This window comes from Schistocerca gregaria, chromosome 4 (genome assembly GCF_023897955.1).
Source record: "Schistocerca gregaria isolate iqSchGreg1 chromosome 4, iqSchGreg1.2, whole genome shotgun sequence".
Lineage (NCBI taxonomy): Eukaryota > Metazoa > Arthropoda > Insecta > Orthoptera > Acrididae > Schistocerca > Schistocerca gregaria.
The window spans coordinates 679,593,107-679,619,266 of record NC_064923.1 but is presented as its reverse complement, the minus strand read 5'-3'; the positions used below and the strand labels follow the sequence as shown (position 1 = coordinate 679,619,266).

The window sequence follows — 26,160 nt, the reverse complement described above, 5'->3', positions numbered from 1 at the left end:
ATTAATGTGTTCCAGTCTGTTTGCTACAGACATTAAAAATAACACTGAAATATGTTTCAGAACTGGAAGGCTACTTCCCTGAAGAGTTGGAGGGAATTGATGCCATATTTGAGAGAACTGGTCGCCGCTTAAGTAGGCAGTTTTCTGTACGTAGTGCAGATGAACCCCACAGTCCAACAGCTGCCTCACCACTATTGCGTGGGAACAATCTCACTGGCATCCGAGAAAGAGATGATGCATCTGACAAGTCAGACCGGGACTCCCATGTTACGGAATCATCACTTTGAATACATGTAATATGTGAGCAAATACCTTTTAGCACAATAGTTACTCTTATTTCTGTGTAGGATATGATCAAAAACCACTTTTCAATATTGTGTCGAATTAAGATTTTCAGATCTGCAGACAGAAGACAAAGATACTGCTCATTTATCTATGTCTATCAAAAAATAGGGCTGTGAAATCAAGAATGAAATACAGTGCAGAGAAACAGAATATTTTGAAATAATTTTAAAAAATTAAGGAACATTACAAAATTTTGCTTGAGTTTAAAATATGTTGCTCAGCACTGGAAATTGCATCAAGCACTACATTTAAAAAATTACATCAATCAGAGGATAACCATGTCGTTACATACATTCAGTATGTTTTGAATAGTGTGGCACAGTTTGTCATCTGGGATGTTGGTGATATCCTCTTTGACCTGTAACTTGATCTAAGCTGTAGGATTCTTTGTCTGGTGTGGTACATGATACTCTGCAGATGCCCCCATAATAAGAAATTACAAACTGGAAGATCTGGACACAGGAGTGCCCAAGTGATGATTGCATTCTTGAGAATTACAAAATCCCCATAAATGTATTGTCACATTAAACTAGCAGTGTATGAGGTGGTCCCAGCAGGTAGAAACCAAGTGTGCTGGATGTCAAGATTTGGAAAAGTATGGAGTTTTGGAGCCAAAAATGTCTATAACAGTTGACATAATGTGTATACATCACAGTGTGGTTCGTTCACCATCAGAAACCAAAGGGCGTCTCACCCCACAGGACAACACTGTGCACCCTATGGAAACTTTGTTAGCATGAGAAGGTCACTGGTGAAGCACAGAAGGGTTTCCTTGAGTACAATAATGGAAATTCTACTTACTCTTGTAACCACATGAGTGAAAATAGGCTTCATGTATATCCATAGATTTTGAGAAAAGTTTGTATCCTCAATGACTGTAGCCAACAATTTGCCAGTGCAAGATACATTAATTATGATTCAGTTGTTGCACTATCTCAAGTTTGTACAGGCAAAATTGAAGCTGATGGAGTATTCTTTGAACACACCATTGTTGAAACTGTAACAATGAGACAAGTTTTGACACTGAATGATAGGAAGCGCTTTCGAAGGCAGATTGCACGGCACGAGTACATTCAGACCATGTAACCCCACTAGGCTTTCTCTTTAAATGTGAACCAGCCTTTTAAAAATGCTTGTAGCAATTGCATGTAATTATGGAACTTAGCACAAGGATCTAATAGTGACACAAAACTCTCATGGCACATATGTAAAACTGTCAACATGTCAGTAAATGGACAGATGGCAAATACTGCTATTGGGCAGATGGCAAATACTGCTATGCACTGCTCCATGGCAACTAAACGTCTGTTACTGCTACACAGTTTGATATCTTTAGCCTACTTCTGGTACTGTTGCAGAGTTGCCAACATCAGCTTCAAATATTTCTGTTTCTCTGAGCCACATCATAGAAATGTTTTCAACATCAAAGTTTTGTACTGCAGTTTTGGTACATTTGGTATGGATTTCTGTTATATAGATCAATGTATATACTTCTTCTGGACTATTTCCTTACACTATGTAAGGACTACTAGAAATAGTTCCTAAGTTATTCTGTTCATTTATGAATAACAGTATAAATGACAAATTAGCAACATCATTTTGTGTACAGCATATTTTATTTTGTTCAGTATTACCATGACATCACTTGATTTTTTGATCCAAATAAGTACCACTTTTTTTTAATTACTGGCACTGTTATATGGTACATACTGTGAAAACAAATAAAATGATGTGAAAAATTTTTCTCCATGGACTGGTAATCGAATAAGACAAAGTCCATCGTAATAATTACTATTTTATATCTTTCTTACCTCAGGAAATAAAATAAATGCAACTATTTTTATAATATATTTGTACATCACTTCAAGTGTTCTATTGACTTCACAGAGACTGAAGTTAAATGTCTTAGGTTGTATGTGGATAATTTATTCACTGAGAAATGTACAACTTGTTTTCCACTGTCTCCCAGATTGCTTAACATGTCAATTACATTTGACTATGGTAGGCTGACTTTTATATATTTACACTTTTAATATTTATGTGATATGTATAAGAAACTTGACACAATGTATGTGCAGTTGTTGAAGGCAGCTACTAAGGTGACAGAATTTTTGTCACGTAACTGTGACCATCTTGTATTTAAATAAATGATATACAGACTGTGAATTTTTTATTCTCCATACAAATAAAGCAACACTGATGAAGTCCCTTGTGTCAGACAGTCTACAACAGTACATTAACTTTTAAATGTATGGAAAAAAGAATAGTGGCGTATTTAACAAAAATCCATGTTGTGCCTATAAGGCTACCTGTTTAATTTTCCATGAGCGGAGCATATTGAAAGAAAACATATAAACCTATAAACATCATGCAACATTCCTTTACTTCCCAAGTGAGCTTTTATGTGGTCCAAGTCATCACAGAATATAAGTATCTAATGTTAATATGCTGGTCAATATACTGTAGATCATTCACATCTGCTGTGTTTTCAATTGCACAAATGCAATCACTTTCTGTAAGTACCAAGTGCATTATTTTATGGGATTTGATACTATGTCCACATATTAATGTCCTGTCTAATTGATTGTTTGAATACTTAATTTTCTATTTTCATTTTTAAAATATTGGGATTAATTCATGTAGTCTCTTTGCAGTTTTGAACTTTAATTTTTGTCATCCAGAGATGAATAAATTTCCACATATCCATGTTTCATTAGTCTAATGGCTGATGAACATTTCAAGCTGCTTATCATATGACATCATAAGATGAATGACATCATAAGATGAAAGGCATTGCTATCACATGCAGGTTTGCTAGACAACACAACAAGTCACGAGTCTGGTTACAGGTGGAAATAGTTGGGGAGGTGGTATATTGGAGCTGACAATGTTGAGCAGATGATAGCTGAACCACTGCTACTAGTGGGACATACCAAGCACAAAGTAGACCATGGCTGTCGTGAGGGCAGCTGGTAAACTGAAAAGATATTGTATTTGGAGTTCCTCAGTGAGAGGCTGTGTATGATACGATGGGCTCTAATGGTGGAAACTGAGGAGGTTGAGAATTACTTCATAGCCACGGCAAGAATAAACTCATTACTAGTAAATGTACATAATAGAAACATAAGCACAGGAAAGAGAAAATTGAGGTGAAGAAACATGTTCAAAGAACCGCCCTATAGGTGGAACAGAACATTAACTATAGACAATTAAAGGTGTAGATCCAAATTTGTGCTTTTTGTAATTTAAAATGTGATCACTTAAAATTGTCTAAATTGATATTCTAATAAGTATGTAGCTGACAGTAGCTGAAATCTGGGCAGAAGTTATAGGTAGAGAGTCACCATGGACCATTGGAAAGAGATTACTGGAAGCGGGGTTGTGAATTTTCATTGTCATACATCGCCCCCCCCCCCCCCCCCCCACCACCACCACCACCACCACCCCACCCCTCAACCCGCCTCCCCCATGAACCATGGACAATGCTGTTGGTGGGGAGGCTTGTGTGCCTCAGCAATACAGATAGCTGTACCATAGGGGCAACCATAATGGATGGGTATCTGTTGAGAGGCCAAACAAATGTGTGGTTCCTGAAGAGGGGCAGCAGACTTTTCAGTAGTTGCAGGGGCAACAGTCTGGATGATTGACTGATCTGGCCCTGTAACAGTAACCAAAACGGTCTTGCTGTTGTGGTGCTGTGAACAGTTGAAAGCAAGGGGAAACATCAGCCATAATTTTTCCCGAGGGCATGCAGCTTCACTGTATGATTAAATGATGATGGCGTCCTCTTGGGTAAAATATTCAGGAGGTAAAATAGTCCCCCTTTCCGATCTCCGGGTGGGGACTACTCAAGAGGACATCGTTATCAGGGGAAAGAAAATTGCTGTTCTACGGATTGGAGTGTGGAATGTCAGATCCCTTAATCAGGCAGGTAGGTTAGTAAATTTAAAAAGGGAAATGGATAGATTAAAGTTAGATATAGTGGGAGTTAGTGAAGTTCGATGGCAGGAGGAACAAGACTTTTGGTCAAGTGAATACAGGGTTATAAATACAAAATCAAATAGGGGTAATGCAGGAGTAGGTTTAATAATGTATAAAAAAATAGGAGTGCGGGTAAGCTACTACAAACAGTATAGTGAATGCATTATTGTGGCCAAGATAGACACAAAGCCCATGCCTACTATAGTAGTACAAGTTTATATGCCAACTAGCTTTGCAGATGAAGAAATGGATGAAATGTATGATGAGATAAAGAAATTATTCAGGTAGTGAAGGACGACGAAAATTTAATAGTCGTGGGTGACTGGAATTCGACAGTAGGAAAAGGAAGAGAAGGAAAAGTAGTAGGTGAATATGGATTGGGGTTAAGAAATGAAAGAGGAAACCAACTGGTATAATTTTGCACAGAGCATAACTTAATCATAGCTAACACTTGGCTCAAGAATCATGAAAGAAGGTTGTATCATGGAAGAACCCTGGAGATATTAGAAGGTTTCAGATAGATTATATAATGGTAAGAAGAGATATAGGAACCATATTTTAAATTGTAAGACATTTCCAGGGGCTGATGTGGACTCTGACCACAATCTATTGGTTATGAACTGTAGATTAAAACTGAAGAAACTGCAAAAAGGTGGGAATTTACGGGGATGGGAACTGGATAAACTGAAAGAACGAGAGGTTGTACAGAGTTTCAGGGAGAGAATAAGGGAACAATTGGCAGGAATGGGGGAAAGAAATACAGTAGAAAAAGAATGAGTAGCTCTGAGGGATGAAACAGTGAAGACAGCAGAGGATCAAGTAGGTAAAAAGACGAGGGCTAGTAGAAACCCTTGGGTAACAGAAGAAATATTGAATTTAATTGATGAAAGGAGAAAATATAAAAATGCAGTAAATGAAGCAGGCAAAAAGGAATACAAACGTCTCAAAACTGAGATCGACAGGAAGTGCATAATGCCTAAGCAGGGATGGCTAGAGGACAAATGTAGGGATGTAGAGGTTTATCTCACTAGGGGTAAGATAGATACTGCCCACAGGAAAATTAAAGAGACCTTTGGAGAAAAGAGAGTCACTTGTATGAATATCAAGAGCTCAGATGGAAACCCAGTTCTAAGCAAAGAAGGGAAAGCAGAAAGGGGGAAGGAGTATGTAGAGGGTCTATACAGGGGTGACGTACTTGAGGACAATATTATGGAAATTGAAGAGGAGGTAGATGAAGATGAAATGGGAGACATGATACTGCGTGAAGAGTTTGACAGAGTGATGAAAGACGTAAGTCAAAACAAGGCCCCGGAAGTAGACAACATTCCATTGGAAATACTGACAGACTTGGGAGAGCCAGTCCTGACAAAATGTGGTGAGCAATATATATGAGACAGGTGAAATACCCTCAGACTTCAAGAAGAATATAATAATTCCAATCCCAAAGAAAGCAGTTGTTGACAGATGAGAAAATTACCAAACTAACAGTTTAATAAGCCATGGTTGCAAAACACTAACACGAATTCTTTACAGATGAATGGAAAAACTGATATAAGCCAACCTCGGGGAAGATCAGTTTGGAACATGTGAGGTAATACTGACCCTATGACATATCTTAGAAAATAGATTTTAAAAAGGCAAACCTATGTTTCTAGCATTTGTAGACTTAGAGAAAGCTTTTGACAATGTTGACTCGAGTACTCTCTTTGAAATTCTGAAGGTGGCAGGGGTCAAATTCAGGGAGCAAAAGGCTATTTACAATTTGTACAGAAACCAGATGGTAGTTATAAGAGTCGAAGTACATGAAAGGGAAGCAGTGGTTGGGAAGGGAGTGGGACAGGGTTGTAGCCTCTCCTCAATGCTATTCAATCTGTATATTGAGCAAGCAGTAAAGGAAACAAAAGGAAAGTTCAAATTAGGAATTTAAATCCATGGAGAAGAAACAAAAACTTTGAGGTTCGCCGATGACATTGTCATTTTGTCAGAGACACCAAAGGACTTTGAAGAGCAGTTGAATGGAATGGACAGTGTCTTGAAAGGAGGATATAAGATGAACATCAACAAAAGCAAAACAAGGATAATGGGATGTAATCAAATTAAGTCGGGTGATGCTGAGGGAATTAGATTAGGAAATGAGACACTTAAAGTACTAAAGGAGTTTTGCTATTTGGGGAGCAAAATAACTGATGATGGTCAAAGTAGAGAGGATATAAAATGTAGACTGGCAATGGCAACGAAAGCGTTTCTGAAGAAGAGAAATTTGTTAACATGGAATATAGATTTAAGGGTCAGGAAGTCGTTTTTGAAAGTATTTGTATGGAGTGTAGCCATGTATGGAAGTGAAACATGGACGATAAATAGTTTAGACAAGAAAAGAATAGAAGCTATCGAAATGTGGTGCTACAGAAGAATGCTGAAGATTAGATGGGTAGATCGCATAACTAATGAGAAGAATAGAATTGGGAAGAAGAGGAGTTTATGGCACAACTTGACTAGAAGAAGGGACTGGTTGGTGGGACAAGTTCTGAGGCATCAAGGGATCACTAATTTAGAACTGGAGGGCAGCGTGGAGGGTAAAAATCACAGAGGGAGACCAAGAGATGAATACACTAAGCAGATTCAGAAGGACGTAGGCTGCAGTAGGTACTAGGAGATGAAGAAGCTTGCACAGGGTAGAGTAGCATGGAGAGCTGCATCACACCAGTCTCAGGACTGAAGACCACAACTACAACAAACAACATGCATCACTCACCAGTGACACTGTACCCCAAAATACAGAGATGTGCATTGTCTAGTGGCACATTCTAGCAAGTAAGTAAGCAAATACGTATCATGTTCCATGTATCATTTTGCACAATAAATCTTAATGATGTTGAACAAGTCATTTTACATTCACTTTATAAATTAATTTGTAAATATGGCTACATGCTGAACATTTATAAGACTATTTTATACATGCAGATATGAGTTAGTAATTCCTTCCTCCACCACCTTCCACACATTACAATAACAGAAACTCTTCCAAGGAACAGAAGGAGCTATTAAGGAGAAACTTTTTCAGTTTGTTTTCAAATTTTACTTTGCTGTATGTTAGACCTTTTATATCACCTTTCTGTGCTAAAGACAACCTTAATGAGGAATAATGGATGCCATTTTCCCTTCTGGTATTATAATTATGTACATCATTGTTGCTTGTGAACTGCAGTGGATTATTTACAATAAACTTCATGAGGGAATAAATATACAGGGTGATTCAAAAAGAATACCACAACTTTAAAAATGTGTATTTAATGAAAGAAACATAATATAACCTTCTGTTATACATCATTACAAAGAGTATTTAAAAAGGTTTTTTTTCACCCAAAAACAAGTTCAGAGATGTTCAATATGGCCCCCTCCTGACACTCGAGCAATATCAACCCGATACTCCAACTCATTCCACACTCTCTGTAGCATATCAGGCGTAACAGTTTGGATAGCTGCTGTTATTTCTCCTTTAAAATCATCAATGGTGGCTGGGAGAGGTGGCCGAAACACCATATCCTTAACATACCCCCACAAGAAAAAATGGCAGGGGATAAGATCAAGGCTTCTTGGAGGCCAGTGATGAAGTGCTCTGTCACGGGCTGCCTGGCGGCCGATCCATCGCCTTGGGTAGTTGACGTTCAGGTAGTTACGGACAGATAAGTGCCAATGTGGTGGCGCTCCAGCCTGCTGAAATATGAATTGTTGTGCTTCTTGTTCGAGCTGAGGGAACAGCCAATTCTCTAACATCTCCAGATACTGTAGTCCAGTTACAGTAGCACCTGAGAAGAAAAAGGGACCAAAAACTTTATTGGCTTAAATGGCACAGAAAACGTTCACCTTAGGCGAGTCGCGTTCATACTGAGTTGTTTCCCACAGATTCTCAGTGCCCCATATACAGACATTGTGACGGTTGAGTTTCCCGTTAGTGTGGAAAGTTGCTTCATCAATTAACACAATCTTTGAAATGAAAGATTCATTTGTTTCCATTTGAGCAAGGATAAAATCACAGAAATCTATTCTTTTAATCTTATCAGCTGCAGACAGTGCTTGAACCAATTTCAGATGATAAGGTTTCATAACTAACCTTTTTCGTAGGACTCTCCATACAGTTGATTGTGGAATTTGCAGCTCTCTGCTAGCTCTGCGAGTCGATTTTCCTGGGCTGCGAACAAATGCTTGCTGGACGCGTGCTACATTTTCATCACTCATTCTCGGCCATCCAGAACTTTTCCCTTTGCACAAACACCCATTCTCTGTAAACTGTTTATACCAACATTTAATACACCACCTATCAGGAGGTTTAACACCATACTTCGTTCGAAATGCACGCTGAACAACTGTCGTCGATTCACTTCTGCCGTACTCAATAACACAAAAAGCTTTCTGTTGAGTGGTCGCCATCTTAGCATCAACTGACGCTGATGCCTAGTCAACAGTGCCTCAAGCGAACAAATGTACAACTAAATGAAACTTTATAGCTCCCTTAATTCGCTGACAAATGGTGCTTAGCTCTGCTTTTTGTCGTTGCAGAGTTTTAAATTCCTAAAGTTGTGGTATTCTTTTTGAATCACCCTGTACTTTGAAGCTATAGCAGAATGTCCAACTCCTCAAACAGATGTCTACAAGATGATCATAGGTGGGCACCACATATTATTCTTACAGCTCATTTTTGAACAATGAAGACTGACTTTCCTAAAGATGAGTTTCCCCAGAACATTTTTCCATATATTATTGAATGAAAATATGCAAAATGTGTCAACTTGCTGGTATGTGTCTCCCCAGGATTTGCAATCATTTTGAATGCAAACTGTAGCTGAACTAACATGTTAAGTTGTTTTAGGAGTTCCAGAACGTACTTTTTCCAGTTCACATTCTCATCAGTGTGTGAAATAGTCTTTCATTGATGGTGGCAGCAGGCATTCATGGAAGGGCCAAGCCCAAAGTTTAGCACCACTTAAGGCTGGCAACATCTAGAATTATTTCGTGAAAACATTTAAAATTTTCCTTTACAACGAAATAAAGCAAAAAGCCTGTTAACAACAACCAATAATCATAGAGTGCCAGAAGGGCTAAAAAAATTGCTTTTAAATTTATCCCTTTAAAAAAATTACAAGATGAACGACAATATTCACAGAGTTCCAGAATTCTCAGAATTTATTTTAAAATTCTCACCTACAAAAATTTAGAACAAGATCAAAATCAATACTCACCAAGTGTGAGAAGGCTTAGACATTGCCTTGAATTTTTTAAGTATTACAACAAGGTCAAGATCAATACAGAGTCCCAGAACGATAGAAATATTCCCTTAAAAAAATTACTTTAACAGAAATAAATAAAGATATTTTACAATTCTTCCAAAACAATTTAAGAGAGTAAATGTCCCACTTCAAAACAACTAGGTTAAAATGGTGGCCTCCATGAATACAACAAATGTAAAAACAGTGACAGCAAGCAGGTCTATAGGGGCTTAAACATTTGGTAAATTGACATGGTGAACTAAACATCCGGTAGTGTTTATTTGGTGAAATTTAGTAACCCTCTGATGGCTTGTGACCTTCCTATTTACACAATTTTGAGGCTCGATTCTGGGAGGGGAAGGCAGGCAAGGGCAGATTTAACAGGGAACAGAAAATTAAGAAGATCCCCAGGACAGAGTGGCACAATACACATAAGAACTTAATTTAAGTGACCAATGACCCACAACCGCAATTCGGCACAGAATAGCAGTCCCCATGAGGTCCTAGTACTGACCTCTGCCCAGAGTCACACCCATTGCTTCTCATGTCATCAAGTCTGCTGGCTGGTGAGACACACCAGACCAATTTGTTGACCAGTCAGATAACTGGGAGCTGGGTCAGAATGCATTACAGCGAAATAGCCCAGCCTGTAAAACTGACAACTTGATTTTAGTGTTAGATCAACTTAGACAGCAACCATTAAAATACAAGAATAATTCACCACTTGAACCTTATGCGCATTTGTTCCCTCTAAAAAAAAAAAAAAAGAGATAACTCTTAAATAAGATTATGACACTTAAGCCCGAGAAATATTCAAACTGTAATTAAACAATTATTTGTCCCCAGAAATCTGAACACACACACACACACACACACACACACACACACACACACACACACACACACACAGAGTGTAATATTTTAACACAAAATTAATCCAAGGTAATGACAAAAAGTTGTTTCCACAAATCCAGTACTTGGGCAGCATTAAGATTGGATGCTCATTCAAAAATTTCATTAGATACAAATACTGTCTCTTGCCAATAATACAGGCCATTCATCAACAGTCCACTGTGTTCTCTGTGCATGACAGCCATCTTCCTGTGTGGCTAGGGCTAAGAGGCACCCCTCTGGGTGGCCAATGTAATTCTAAAACACCACACACAAAAAAGTTTAACAACTCGATGCAATAATTCCCCTGTCCTTGCCAGTATGACTCCTAATAAGAATAAGAATCTTTATTAGCCATTCAGTATTTTCTTATACAATGCGCTTCATCAATAAGTTCAATTACAGTATAAAGATCGATATATTCTCATAACAATGTGTAAATAATTAGTTGTCCCCTTCACAGAACCACCAAAAAACAATACTACAAGCACCTCAAACAATACTAAATCTAGTCACTGTGCAGCAACAGGGATGAACTGCATGTAATCAGGGTTATACAGAACCCAGAAGCAGCCAAAAGACCCAATACACACCATCTGCTGAGATGAGAGACCAATCAGCCAACAGTCGTTCCCAATGAAATAACAGGACAGGGAAAAGTTTACAAGTGAATTGTCAACTGACAGTTTGTTACCAAGAAGTCACTTCAACAGGTGGCAATGCATTTTCAATGGAAAACCAATAGCCATCAGCTTCTCGTGGAATGGAGTCTTTGGTCACTACCTGCATGACCGGCCAGCCATCGTCCCAACCACTTCAGCTCAGAGCCCCAACTTCCTCCCACCAGTGTCCAAATGAGGCTTGCATGCCTCAAATTTCAGCCCACTGGCTGTGGCATGGTAGCAGCACCACTGGATGACCAGAGAGGAAACCAAGCAGAGCGAGTTGCCCGGAAGAGAAATTGGTATGAGCTGACACGGCTCAGTGTGGACATCTAAGAATTTGAAGGCTCCACTCTAATTATTATTTTCTCATATGTATTGCACTTATCACCAATGTAGTAACCATAGACGTGCATAACTGAATCAGTTGTGTTTTTTATTACCACAATCAGAAAACCAGTCAATCATGCTTTCAAGGACATTGTTTACCATTTCTTCTGTTTCAGTATGTATGCTTGGATTTATTATAATATTAGTGTTATCTGCAAAGAGAACTAATTCTGCTTGTTGTCTATTAGATGGAAGATGGTTTATACATATGGGGACCAATAGAGGACCTAAGATAGGTGATTTCTCCCCAATCAGAATGATGTCCTTGATTGTATCACTAAGTACAACTTCCTACATTCTTTTGGTTAGATATGACATCATCCATTTGTTGGCTGTACCATCAATCCCATAAAACTTCCAATCATCTAGGAGAACACTGTGATTCACACAGTCAAATGCCTTAGACACATTACAGATAATACCAAATAGAGCTATATTATTATTTGATGCTTGTAAAATTTGGTGAATGAATGTTTAAATGGCATTCTCAGTAGAGATATTGAATGGCACTATATAGTGTTTACCGATGAGACTCACTTCTCCAGTAGAGATACTGAATGGCACTATATAGTGTTTACCAATGAGTCTCACTTCTGTGTGTGGTAGTTCCACTGATGCCAATGTGCCCGTAAACAGTCTGGTGAAAGGTCACAGAATGCAATGATCCCTGAGACCTGTACCTCTCCAACTCCTGGAATCACAGTGTGGAGAGGTGCTGGATATCACAAAAGGACTGATTTCACATTTATTGAAGGAAGGGCGAATGCTCACTGTACGTGGCAAGGATCCTAAACCCTGTTGACATAACCTTTATGAATAGATTATTTAATTGTATAGATAAAAAATCTACACACCTAGCAGCAGCAGAACACTCACATAAAAATGGTTGTAATTAGAAAGCTTTCAGAACCAGTGGCTCCTTCTCCAGGCAGAAGGGCTAAAGGGGAAGGAAGTGGGATGAAAGAAAAGGACTGGAGAGGTCTAGATAAAGGGGTAGATTTTGGGAAAGTCACCCAGAATCACAGATCAGGGAAGACTTACCGTATGGGACGAGAAGGTAAGATGCTTTTCTGGGACTTCATGAGTAGCAATTTTCTGCCATGTATGCTCAGTTGCATCGACATGGAAAATTGTGGTTTGAGAGACGATGAATTGCTCATGAGTTATTATGTGATTCTGAAGAAAGTGATATCGATTTTTCAGAGGATGATGATCTGCATGATTCTGATAATGACATAGACTTTATTCAAGAAGAAATTTGTGAGTATTCAGGTAATGAATGCAGATAACAAAATAAGCAATATTTTTATTCAGATATCAATTGAAGGAGCTTTCAGTATATAATTACTGTAGGAAGTGATTTTCTTTGCAAATACTGCTATAGTGGTAGATTCAGATGAGAAGACCATGCTTCCAAGTTCTTCCGAAACATGTATTGCCTTTATTCCTGTTCATACTATGCCTGTAGAATGCGGGAGACCAAAGGCAAGTATGAAGCAGATAACTTCTTGCTGTACCAATTCTGAGGAAGGCTGTATGACTACTGATCATATATCAGACATCTAGCTATTCTCAGGACAATCTGGAAAGTGCAGTATCAGTTTAGTCCAAAACAGTGCAACTCTAGACTTCTTTTCATGTTTACATATGGACAGTACAGTTAATCAAGTAAAGCAGCAAACTAACCTGCATGCACAACAAAGTATAATGAAATTATGAAGCACAAATTCCCTTTCACTTACATGTTCACTATCAAAGTGGAAAGGAGTTACTCTCATAGAAATAAGAAAGTTTTTGGCAATTATATTCCATATGCGTGTAGGTGTGAGACCCCATATATGAGAGCACTGGCCCAAGAATCCTGTTGTGTTGTGTAATTTCTGTCCAAACAGCTTGAGTCATGGCAGGTTTCTTTCCTTTTTGAGAAACTTTCATATCAATGACAATTCAGTAGCTAAGATAAAAGTAGAAGCTGGCTATGATCCACTACACAAGATGAGACCCCTCCGGATATGACGTCTGCTGATTTCCGGTGTACTTATGCACCATTCAGAATATTACAATAGATGAAGGCACATGCACAATTCATGGTCATGTGTATTTCAAGCAATACATGCCACTGAAGCCAAATAAATATGGGATAAAAGTGTACATGTTGTCAGAGTCAGACACAAATCAGGTCTGGAATTTTTCTGCTTACACAGATGAGAGGTCTGACACAGTGACACTTGCGAAGGCATTTCTTGGGAATCTGTCAGGGAAATGTTTGTTTACAGGCACATTCTACACCATTCCTGGCCTTGCTTCAGAAGTGGAAGCTGAAAAAAACTGCTCTTGTGGGAGGAACAAGAAAATCTGGACAGGGATTACTTTATAGTGTGATGGATCCAACATTTCAATAAGGTGAACTAATTTTTAAGCATAAAGGAAATATCTTAGCATTCTGCTGGAAGGACAAAAAAAGCATGCCCATGATAATTAAAGGCACACTACCTATATGGTGACCTTCACTGATAAGAGAGGCAAGGAGAAGTCAAAGCCAGGCTGTCTGATGGACTGCAATAAAAACAAGTTGGGTGTTGACTTACCAGACCATCAATTGTCAAGTAGGAGTCATTTGAACATCGAACTGTTAAGTGGTGGATAAAGTTTGCATTCCACATAATAATACTTCATGACAATTATCTGTGCAGATCTTGCAGAAAGCAGAAATCTCGAACTGTGACATAGTACATTAGGACTCTCCAGGCTATCCACTGGGAACTATTTCCTGGAAAAGATTTAGACAGAAATAGGAAACAAACAGGAACAAAAAAAAATTGAAGGGCGTTCTCTGAGAGACAAAAAAATTACTGGAACAGTGTGGCACAAAGACACAAGACCAAAACTGTATCTTTAAATAAAGCCAAAGGAGGTTACTTTAGATAAAACAAGCATTATACATCATTATTACAATTTTTGTGTAAAAAAATGTAGTTTTCTTCTGGAAAATTAAGTGCCTATATCCTTGACCAATTTTTCCACTTTCCAAAAACAATGTTATAATTAAAAGTTTCTTGAAAACATATATTAATTAACAGAATAAGTAGTTTAAAACTAAACTGAAGCACCAAAGAAACTGGCGTAGGCATGCGTACTCAATGCAGAGATACGTAAACAGGCAGAGTACGGTGTTGTGGCTGGCAATACCTACATAAGACAACAAGTGTCTGATGCACTTGTTAGATAGGTTACTGCTGTTACAATGGCAAGATTTAAGTGAGTTTGAATGTGGTGTTATAGACAGCACACGAGCGATGAGACACAGAACCTCTGAGTAATGGTGAAGTGAGGATTTGCCCATACGACGATTTCACGAGGGCACCATGAATATCAAAACATCAAATCTTCAACATTCTTGTGGCCAGAAAAAGATCCTGTGAGAATGGGACCAACGTCAACTGAAGAGAATAGTTGAAATGCAACCCTTCCACAAATTGCTGCAGATTTCAATGCTGGGCTACCAACAAGTGTCAGCATGTGAACCACTCAATGAAACATCATCAATATGGGCTTTTGGAGCCAAAGTCCCACTTGTGTACCCTTGATGACTGCATGACACAAAGCTTTCGCCATGCCTTGGGCCGTCAACACTGATGTTGGGCTGTTGACGACTGGAAACATGTTGCCTGGTCAGACGAGTTTCTTTTCAAATTGTATCAAGTGGATGGATGTGTGTGGGTACAGAGACAACCTCATGAACCCATGGATCCTGCATGTCAGCAGGAGACTGTTCAAACTGGTGGAGACTCTGTAATGGTGTGGAGCCTGTGCTGTTGGAGTGATATGTGACTCCTGATAAGTCTAGATATGACTCCAAAAGGTGGCACATATGTAAGCATCCTTTCTTATCACCTCCATCCATTCATGTCCATTGTGCATTCTGATGGACTTGGGCAATTACAGCAGGACAATGCAACACCCTACACATCCAGAATTTCTAGAGTGGCTCCAGGAACACTCTTCTGAGTTTAAACACTTCCATTGGCCATCAAACTCCCCAGACATGAACATTATTGAGCATATCTGGGATGTCTTGCAACATGCAGTTCAAATGAGATCTCCACTCTCTCATACTCTGATGGATTTATGGACAGCACTGCAGGGATGATGGTGTCATTTCCCTCCAGCACTACTTCAGACATTAATCGAGTCCATGCCACACTGTGTTGCAGCACTTCTGCATGCTTGCAGGGACCCTACACAACATTAGGTAGGTGTACCAGTTTCTTTGGCTCTTCAGAGTAGAATTCCTAGGTTTTTTGATAAGGGTATTGTCATTACTATAACAGAAACCATTTAAGAGTTGTAGTAGTTTAAAATATGTTAATAACAGCAAATACTTTTGGTAGAGATTCAAGCAATATGGCTCAAGACCCAAAGTGTTAAACCAACACTGTCTCATCAGCTCACATTATTTTGTGACACACTGTAAGATTGACCAGACTGCTGTTTTAAATGAAAAAAAACTTGTACCTATCAGTTAGCATGTAGATCAGCGAATAAAAATACTCTGACAATTTAGATGCTAAGTCATCATGCAGTATTTCATCTGGATGATCACTGGGGAAAAGTTCCACAGTTCCCCTGTATCTTCCATTTCTATTGTGGAAAGAAAATATGCTCACCTGTGATGACAGGGTCATGGAAATATGCTGTAAGCTGAGCAGAGTACTCCACCTGATTTTACTCTTTACCATTTTATGCTCTGAAGTTTAGTGCATGGACAATGTCATGCACTGGCTGCACTGACAGTGGGGTTGGATGTTGCTATGGCGTGAGCGGAAGATGGCCTAACGGTGTGCAGGACCGTAGCCCAGCTTCATGGAGACAGTTGCGAATGGTCCTCGCTGATACCCCAGGAGCAACAGTGTCCCTAATTTGCTGGGAAGTGGCGGTGCGGTCCCCTACGGCACTGCGTAGGATCCTACGGTCTTGGCGTACATCCGTGCGTTGCTGCGCTCCGGTCCCAGGTCGACGGGCACGTGCACCTTCCGCCGACCACTGGTGACAACATCGATGTACTGTGGAGACCTCACGCCCCACGTGTTGAGAAATTCGGCGGTATGTCCACCCGGCCTCCCGCATGCCCACTATACGCCTTCGCTCAAAGTCCGTCAACTGCACATACGGTTCACGTCCACGCTGTCGCGGCATGCTACCAGTGTTAAAGACTGCAATGGAGCTCTGTATGCCACAGCAAACTGGCTGACATTGACGGCGGCGGTGCACAAATGCTGCGCAGCTAGCGCCATTCAACGGCCAACACCGCGGTTCCTGGTGTGTCTGCTGTGCCGTGCGTGTGATCATTGCTTGTACAGCCCTCTCGCAGTGTCCGGAGCAAGTATGGTGGGTCTGACACACCGGTGTCAATGTGTTCTTTTTTCCATTTCCAGGAGTGTAGATTATCACTGGTAATACAACACAAAGCATTGTTAGATAGAAACTCTTTTTTATGGCACTGTTCAAAGGCAAAGTTCACAAACATATGCAAGGACTTGCATATTAACTTAACTATCATGACTATCCTGGCATAGGACTGCTCTCATGTCTGTGTATCAATTTCAGGACAGGCCACCAATGGCAACAGTGAGAACTTTTATGAACCTGTCTTGCTACTGAAGTTTCCCTGGTGTGGTCGGCAGTGCTCAAATAGTGAGGAGCATCTTTATGGTGTTGATAGCAGGTGCCAGAGCTATGTATATAGACTACACCACAGCAAGCACGGGTTCCATGCCACCTGCCTACAGCAGTGCATTCTTGATATGAGCATCCACATTCTGCTTCACTGTAATCACTTGTGCATCAGTTTTAAAGACCAGCAACTCTACTATCCCATGCAATGGGAGCTAATCAGTGCACAAAAGTCAGTTATTTGACACTGCTATACAAGCTCAAATCTCTCTGCATAACATTCCTACAAGGCTTGCGCCTCCAATGCCGCCTGTTTGCCATGACCTTGAACTGCTGCATATCATGATGCCATAACAGGGGACATGTTATGAGCATCCTCACCCTCACAGAACTCCCATACATGGGCCTCACAAGCTTCAACTTCAAAGAATGTTAACTACTCAAAACTGCCATCATTTGACAAACACTGTCCAACACTGTGGTTTGCCATGGCTGAAAGTGTTTTTGAGCCATCCAGAATCTTTAATAGCACCACAAAAAATGTGAACATCCTCCGTGATTTGTGAAGCAGGTAGAGCTAATCAGTGATATCATCCTGACACCACCACAGATGAACAAATACAACACCACTAACACAGCCTTGCTACACTGATTTTCCTGCACCCTTGAATAACATCACCATGAGGCACTCTATGACTAACATCCACAGGTGGACAGATCTTCATAGCACTACCACTATCTGTGAATGAGTGTTGATACTGTTCTTCTATTCAACACAGCTCTATGGACTCTATGGCTCATCATCATGGTGATGGACCTGCAGCTGTTCCTGGTAACACACACTACTGAACCACTCGAGCAACAACTCCTACTGTCAGATTGTTTGTTCTCGGTAATCAGTCATTGCCACACAATTAACACACAATGTCCAAATGCACTCTGCACCACCCAAACCACTGTGAACTTCCATGACAGCTGACAAAGGCCACACCATATGGCAGCTGCCTCCGATGCCAAGCCCTCCCACACCACCAACACCTTCATAGCAAGCAGCTATAACATTGAAAGGTCAGTAAATTGTCAAAATATTCAGAATACAGTTCCGACATTTACTACTCTCCAGGAAAGCTCTCGTCGTTTATAACAGGTATTGGTTAAACCAAGTTAATTGTTAGATGTTTCTAATGGCCATCTGATTCTGTTGTGACAGTTCTAGAGTCATTCAGAGAATGTTTACAGTCAGTGGTGGGTATATACCTAGATCATGCAGTACTAGTTGGAGGTGACTTTAACCTTATGAGCATAGACTAGGACATCTATGGATTTATTGCAGGGGGTACAGACAGACAGTCATGCAAAATACTTTAGAACACATTTTCTGTAAACTGTCTTGAGCAGCTAGCTTGGCAGCCCCCATGCAATGTCAGTACAGAAATGGGGATTAGTGATCATGATGTCATTATAGCTATTATGATTACAAAAGTTGATAAATCAGTAAAAAAGGCTAATAGAGTGTTGTTGCTAGACAGAGCAGATAAGCAGTTGTTAGCATCTCACTTAGACACTGAATTGGCATTATTTAGTTCCAGTAATATGGATGCAAAGAAATTATGGGCAAAGTTTAAGCAGATTGTAAACTGTGGTCTAGTAAGTGGATAAAGGATGGAAAAGGTCTACTATGGTTTAATAATGAAATTCAGAAGATACTGAGAAAGCAGAGGCTGTCGTACTCTCAGTGCAGAAGAGAATACAAAAATGATGGGAAGCAAAGGTTAGAAGAGACTCATGAGACTGTGAAAAGATCTACGTGAACTACAACAACTACTCCTTAGCAGAAGATCTGGCAGAGAACCAAAGAAAATTCTGGGCCTATGTAAAATTTCTAGGAGGGTCTAAGGCATCCAATCAGTCCCTTGTTGACCAGTCTTGTGAGGCAGCTGAAGATAGCAAAACAAAAGTCAGAGTTTTAAATTTCATATTCAAGAACTGGTTTACACAGGACAATCATGCAAACAACCATCATTTGACCATTGGACAGACTCCCATATGGACGACACTGTATGGACAACATAGTAATAAGCATCCCTGGTGTAGAGAAACAATTGAAAGATTTGAAAGCAAATAAGTCACCAGGTACAGACGGAATTCCAAATCGGTTTTACAAAGAGTACTCTATGGCACTGGCCCCTTACCTAGCCTGCATGTATTATAATCTCTCACCCAGCCACTAAGTCTTAAGTGACTGCAAAAAAAGTGCAGGTGACTCCAGAATATAAGAAGGGTGAAAGAACAGATCCACAAAATTACAGATCATTATCCTTAACTTCAGTTTGCTGCTGAATCCTTGAACATATTCTCAGTTCAAATATATAAACTTCCTTGAGACTGAGAAGCTTATGTCCATGAATCAGCATAGTTTTAGAAAGCATTGCTTGTGTAAAACTCAGTTTGCCCTTTCCTCACATGATATACTGTGACCTACAGATGAAGGGGAACAGGCAGCTTCCTTATTTCTAGGTTTTCTGAAAGCATTTGACATGGTGCCCAATTTCAGGCTGTTAATGAAGGTATGAGCATATGGAATAAGTTCATAGATATGCGAGTAGCTCAAAGACTTCTGTCCTTCACGGCGAGTGTTAATCAGAGACAAGGCTATCATCAGACATGCCCCAGAAAAGTGTGATAGGACCGCTGTTGTTCTCTATATACACTCCTGGAAATTGAAATAAGAACACTGTGAATTCATTGTTCCAGGAAGGGGAAACTTTATTTACACATTCCTGGGGTCAGATACATCACATGATCACACTGACAGAACCACAGGCACATAGACACAGGTAACAGAGCATGCACAATGTCGGCACTAGTACAGTGTATATCCACCTTTCGCGGCAATGCAGGCTGCTATTCTCCCATGGAGACGATCGTAGAGATGCTGGATGTAGTCCTGTGGAACGGCTTGCCATGCCATTTCCACCTGGCGCCTCAGTTGGACCAGCGTTCGTGCTGGACGTGCAGACCGCGTGAGACGACGCTTCATCCAGTCCCAAACATGCTCAATGGGGGACAGATCCGGAGATCTTGCTGGCCAGGGTAGTTGACTTACACCTTCTAGAGCACGTTGCGTGGCGCGGGATACATGTGGATGTGCATTGTCCTGTTGGAACAGCAAGTTCCCTTGCCGGTCAAGGAATGGTAGAATGATGGGTTCGATGACGGTTTGGATGTACCGTGCACTATTCAGTGTCCCCTCGATGATCACCAGAGGTGTATGGCCAGTGTAGGAGATCGCTCCCCACACCATGATGCTGGGTGTTGGCCCTGTGTGCCTCAGTCGTATGCAGTCCTGATTGTGGCGCTCACCTGCACGGCGCCAAACACGCATACGACCATCATTGACACCAAGACAGAAACGACTCTCATCGCTGAAGACGACACATCTCCATTTGTCCCGCCATTCACGCCTGTCGCGACACCACTGGAGGCGGGCTGCACGATGTTGGGGCGTGAGAGGAAGACGGCCTAACGGTGTGCAGGACCGTAGCCCAGCTTCATGGAGACGGTTGTGAATGGTCCTCGCCGATACCCCAGGAGCAACAGTGTCCCTAATTTGCTGGGAGGTGGCGGTGCGGTCCCCTACGGCACTGCGTAGGATCCTACGGTCTTGGCGTGCATCCGTGCGTCGCTGCGGTCCGGTCCCAGGTCGACGGGCACGTGCACCTTCCGCCGACCACTGGCGACAACATCGATGTATTGTGGAGACCTCACGCCCCACTTGTTGAGCAATTCGGTGGTACGTCCACCCAGCCTCCCACATGCGCACTATACGCCCTCGCTCAAAGTCTCTCAACTGCACATACGGTTCACGTCCATGCTGTCGCGGCATGCTACCAGTGTTAAAGACTGCGATGGAGCTCCGTATGCCATGGCAAACTGGCTGACACTGACGGCGGCGGTGCACAAATGCTGCGCAGCTAGTGCCATTTGACGGCCAACACCGCAGTTCCTGGTGTGTCCGCTGTGCCGTGCGTGTGATCATTGCTTGTACAGCCCTCTCGCAGTGTCCGGAGCAAGTATGGTGGGTCTGACACACCGGTGTCAATGTGTTCTTTTTTCCATTTCCAGGAGTGTACATAGATGATTTGTCTGACAGGTTGGGCAGCAATCTATTCTTGTTTGCCGATGATGCTATGGGGTACAGTAAGGTGTTGAAGTTGAGTGACTGTAGGAAGATACAAGGTGACTTAGAAGAAATTTATATTTTGTGTGATAAATGGCAGCTAGCCCTAAACATGGAAAAATGTAAGTTAATTGAGATGAATAGGAAGAAAAAACTTGTAATGTTCAGATACATTATTACTAGGTCCTGTTTGACATAGTCACGCTGTTTATATAGCTGGACGTAAAATTACAAAATTATTTGAAATGGAATGAGCATGTGAGAAATGTGGTAGGGAAGGCAAATGGCTGACTTTAATTTATTGGGAGAATTTAAGGAAAGAGTGGTTCACCTGTAAAGGAGACCACATATAGCATACTGGTACAACCTATTCTTCAGTACTGCTTGAGTGTTTGGGATTTTTACCAGGCTGGGCTGAAGGAAGACACGAAAGCAATTCAGAGGTGACCATTTAGATGTTTGGTAGGTTTGAACAACTAGTAAGTGTTACGCAGTTGCTTTGGGAAGTCAAATAGGAATCCCTGGAGGGAAGGCAACATTCTTTTCGAGAAACGCTAATGAGAAAATTTAGAGAACCAATATTTGAAGCTGAGTGCCACACAATTCTATTGCCGCCATCATACATAACACATAAGGACCACAAAGATAAGATATGAGAAACTGGTGCCCATACAGACACTTACAGACAGTTGTTTTTCCCTTGCTCTATTTGTGAGCGGAACAGGAAAGGAACTGAGTAGTAATGGCACAGGGTGCCCTCTGCCATACACTGTATGGTGACTTGCAGAGTATCTATTTTGATTTAGATGTAGATACGACCAGAACTGAATAACCGGTCTTTTGAGTATGTCACCAGTTCAGGCAAGCTGCAAGTAGGTGCTATGCCTCTGGATATATTATCCAAACACCACCTGCAGGCTGAATTAGATGCTAATGATCAAACAAGTCTATGCCACTATGATATTGCATGGATACAGGACACTCCACTGATGTAACCACGAGCATGTCATTTAGACTTTGAACTTACCAACCATATGTTCTTCCTGGTGGATACAGTGTCAGACATTAGCTGACTCGCACTTCAACCAACATTATTCTTCTGCCACTGCTCAGCTAATGATGCCAAGTTGAAGGTGTATGGCATGATGTCAACAAACATTAGATGTCAATGCAACTTCCACTTAACCAACAACATAGAGCTGGTCTTGGGAACTGATTTCCCACATGCCCTTCAACTTTTGTGGACATCTTGTGGGCCACTCCCACACAGCATATGAGGGGATATAGTGTGGATGGTGTCATCACAGCCTCCCCCTTTATGATCCAATGTGATGTGACCTGACCATCAGAACATTACGTTTTCAATGATTCCTATGCAGACACCCTCTGTAAATGTGCTCACACAATAAACAACATCCTTACAGACATATGAATGCATTCTCAAATGTCCATTGCAATCATAAACCTACAACATGAGAATTCTTCTCTTACATGTCACTTTGAAACCACCACTTCAGCAGTCACATCAGCCTGCAACCATCTTCAGTCCTTATCTTCATAGCAGGTGGTTATTACCCAACCATAATATTATGATACTTAACCTCCTGTGGCCATTATCAGAAATGTGCCATGGCAGAACAGTAAACAAAAGCCACATCAAATTTTTCGAGTTGTATACATTGTTGAAGTCTAAATACCTTAATGAGCAAGTTGTCTGGGCTTCAAAACAGCAGAGCACATTCTGATTGGTCTCAAGTGCACAAGTAAACACACGAACCAGTTGAAGTGCCCTGATTCCTAGGCCAACAATATTGCGATCAGCAAATACATCAAACCCTCACCATGGGACAATAATCACGTCAAGGTTAGAACAAGGCAACACATGGTGTTGACAAACAGTGCTTCTGCTACCCCTACCTCTCAAACCCTAACACTTGCCTGTGTTGTCAAGGATGGTACAGTGCACCACACCATTATAACAGAAAGTGCACCCAGATGTCACAAACCCTGTCGTTTCTGTCCAGTGGACCAGCAGATCATGAAGAATGCTATTGATTAACTGCTCCAAGTGGGGACTTAGCAACTGTCAGGCAGTCCAGGGTCTCCACGATCAAACATGTCCCAAAAAAACACAGTAGCATGAATCTCCGTGGTGATTACAGGGCTCTTAATTCCAGGACAGTTCATGACAGTAACCCAACTCTGAACAAGCAACATTTTTACTCACACACTTACATGCACTACAATGATCAGTGGCATTGACTGTAAACAGTATCCTATGCACCCAGACAACATTGCAAAAGCCACCATTATTACCCCACTTGGGCTCTTTAAGTACTATATGTACCATACAGCTTGAAGTATGCACCTCAAAGGTGGCGGTGTGGACCCCTACATATTTGAGTGATATTTTAATCTGCTCCACTCAACCTCAATGATCACTTGATTCATTTAGAGTAGGTCTTGTTCAGTCTCCTTGGAAGGGGGGAGGGGAGGGGGTTATAATTAACAAAACTAAAAACCAGCTCAAACAATGTGAGGTCACATTCCTGGGAAATATCTTGAACGTGGATGGCATCTATCCCATGGCAGACTGCATAGGTATGATCCGAGCCTGCCTCTGCATGGAAAAATTGGCTTCTTTCCTTCTCTAAATTAGAGCTAGAATGAATTCCTTAACGAACACCAAGTATTCAATATGAAGTACAAGTTTAATCACATCTTGTTTTATTTCTTCACTCTTGTAACTCCAATAACTCTCCAACATGCTATATCATTTCTACCACAGATGAAGTAACACTACGGTGTTACCACTACTGCACCAGCAATAGTTTTTAACTGGTTTATTATAAGAGCTGAATGCATGACTCACTTTGATCTTAATGAGGGTAATTCTGAGTTGGACAACTGGATGAGACATACCAGTGGTGTACTTCACAAATGTGCCACTATAGAGCAGCTCCAGCTACTTGTGAGGAAGCTCTTTTGTTAACAAACTTGGTGCATATGTGTTGCTATTATTTTTGTATTAGATCTGGAGGAAAATTACATGCTCTGTTCCGGTAAGCTAAAAAGTTTTGTCATATAGTTATGTAACTTTAGTATTAATACTTAGCCTGCACAATATTGATGTAGCTTTTTACACCACTTTGATGTTTATCAGCTACCTTAGAGGTGTGTCTGTGATTGCCTTAACCGGCTGGTTTGTGCTGTTTGCTAAAGGATTTTAAGTTAAGTAGCAGCTATATTACTTAATGCCGATTTATGGAACCTTATTTAAAGTATTACGTTTCCAATACAATATGCTTGTACTGCATATTTTGTGAATTCTAGTTGGCTAGTTTTTCTTAAACAAAGCAATGTCTTGATTATTATCTTATGCAAAGGTTTCCAAATCATTTAAACATAATTACTGTTTGAGCTTAACTTGACTTTGTACTTGCCTCACATGTGGATAATCTTAATCCATTTGCAGTTTTGGTGCTTGAAAAAATTTTCAGTATATTTGACACTGAATTTTTACCAGCATATTTGCCCTCCTGTATGTTAAGGGCCTGTTTGATTAAAAAATTGTCAATAACTTTCCCAAAAATCCTTTGAAGGTTTTCTTACCTTTTCTTAAATTACATTAAGGGATTGTTGCTGTTGCACTTTGAGCAGTTTCTGTTTTATAAGGAAAGATTTTTTTTTTAATTATACTATTTTACACTCCTGGAAATTGAAATAAGAACACCGTGAATTCATTGTCCCATGAAGGGGAAACTTTATTGACACACTCTTGGGGTCAGATACATCACATGATCACACTGACAGAACCACAGGGACATAGACACAGGCAACAGAGCATGCACAATGTCGGCACTAGTACAGTTATATCCACCTTTCGCAGCAATGCAGGCTGCTATTCTCCCATGGAGACGATCGTAGAGATGCTGGATGTAGTCCTGTGGAACGGCTTGCCATGCCATTTCCACCTGGCGCCTCAGTTGGACCAGCGTTCGTGCTGGACGTGCAGACCGCGTGAGACGACTCTTCATCCAGTCCCAAACATGCTCAATTGGGGACGATCTGGAGATCTTGCTGGCCAGGGTAGTTGACTTACACCATCTAGAGCACGTTGGGTGGCACGGGATACATGTGGATGTGCATTGTCCTGTTGGAACAGCAAGTTCCCTTGCCGGTCTAGGAATGGTAGAACGATGGGTTCGATGACGCTTTGGATGTACCGTGCACTATTTAGTGTCCCCTCGACGATCACCAGAGGTGTACGGCCAGTGTAGGAGATCGCTCCCCACACCATGATGCCGGGTGTTGGCCCTGTGTGCCTCGGTCGTATGTAGTCCTGATTGTGGCGCTCACCTGCACGGCGCCAAACACGCATACGACCATCATTGGTACCAAGACAGAAGCGACTCTCATCGCTGAAGACGACACGTCTCCATTCGTCCCTCCATTCACGCCTGTCGCGACACCACTGGAGGCGGGCTGCACGATGTTGGGGCGTGAGCGGAAGACGGCCTAACGGTGTGCTGGACCGTAGCCCAGCTTCATGGAGACGGTTGCGAATGGTCCTCGCCGATACCCCAGGAGCAACAGTGTCCCTAATTTGTTGGGAAGTGGTGGTACGGTCCCCTACGGCACTGCATAGGATCCTACGGTCTTGGCGTGCATCTGTGCGTCGCTGCAGTCCGGTCCCAGGTCGACGGGCACGTGCACCTTCCGCTGACCACTGGCGACAACATCGATGTACTTTGGAGACCTCATGCCCCACGTG

The 26,160-nt window shown here is 41.2% G+C and overlaps 1 protein-coding gene across 3 annotated transcripts in view; it reads left to right on the top strand.

Moving 5' to 3' along the window:
• Nucleotides 1-2,511, top strand: part of LOC126365988 (sodium/hydrogen exchanger 2-like) — a 457,436-nt gene extending 454,925 nt beyond the window's left edge. For 2 of the 3 annotated variants that reach the window (XM_050008803.1, XM_050008802.1), the window contains exon 22: nucleotides 61-2,505. In XM_050008803.1, coding sequence (XP_049864760.1) covers nucleotides 61-287 — 227 coding nt within the window. In that variant the 3' untranslated portion in view covers nucleotides 288-2,505. Of the gene's footprint in view, nucleotides 1-60 lie in introns of all 3 variants that reach the window. The other variant, XM_050008801.1, reaches the window with a different exon arrangement.
• Nucleotides 2,512-26,160: the final 23,649 nt, after the last annotated feature.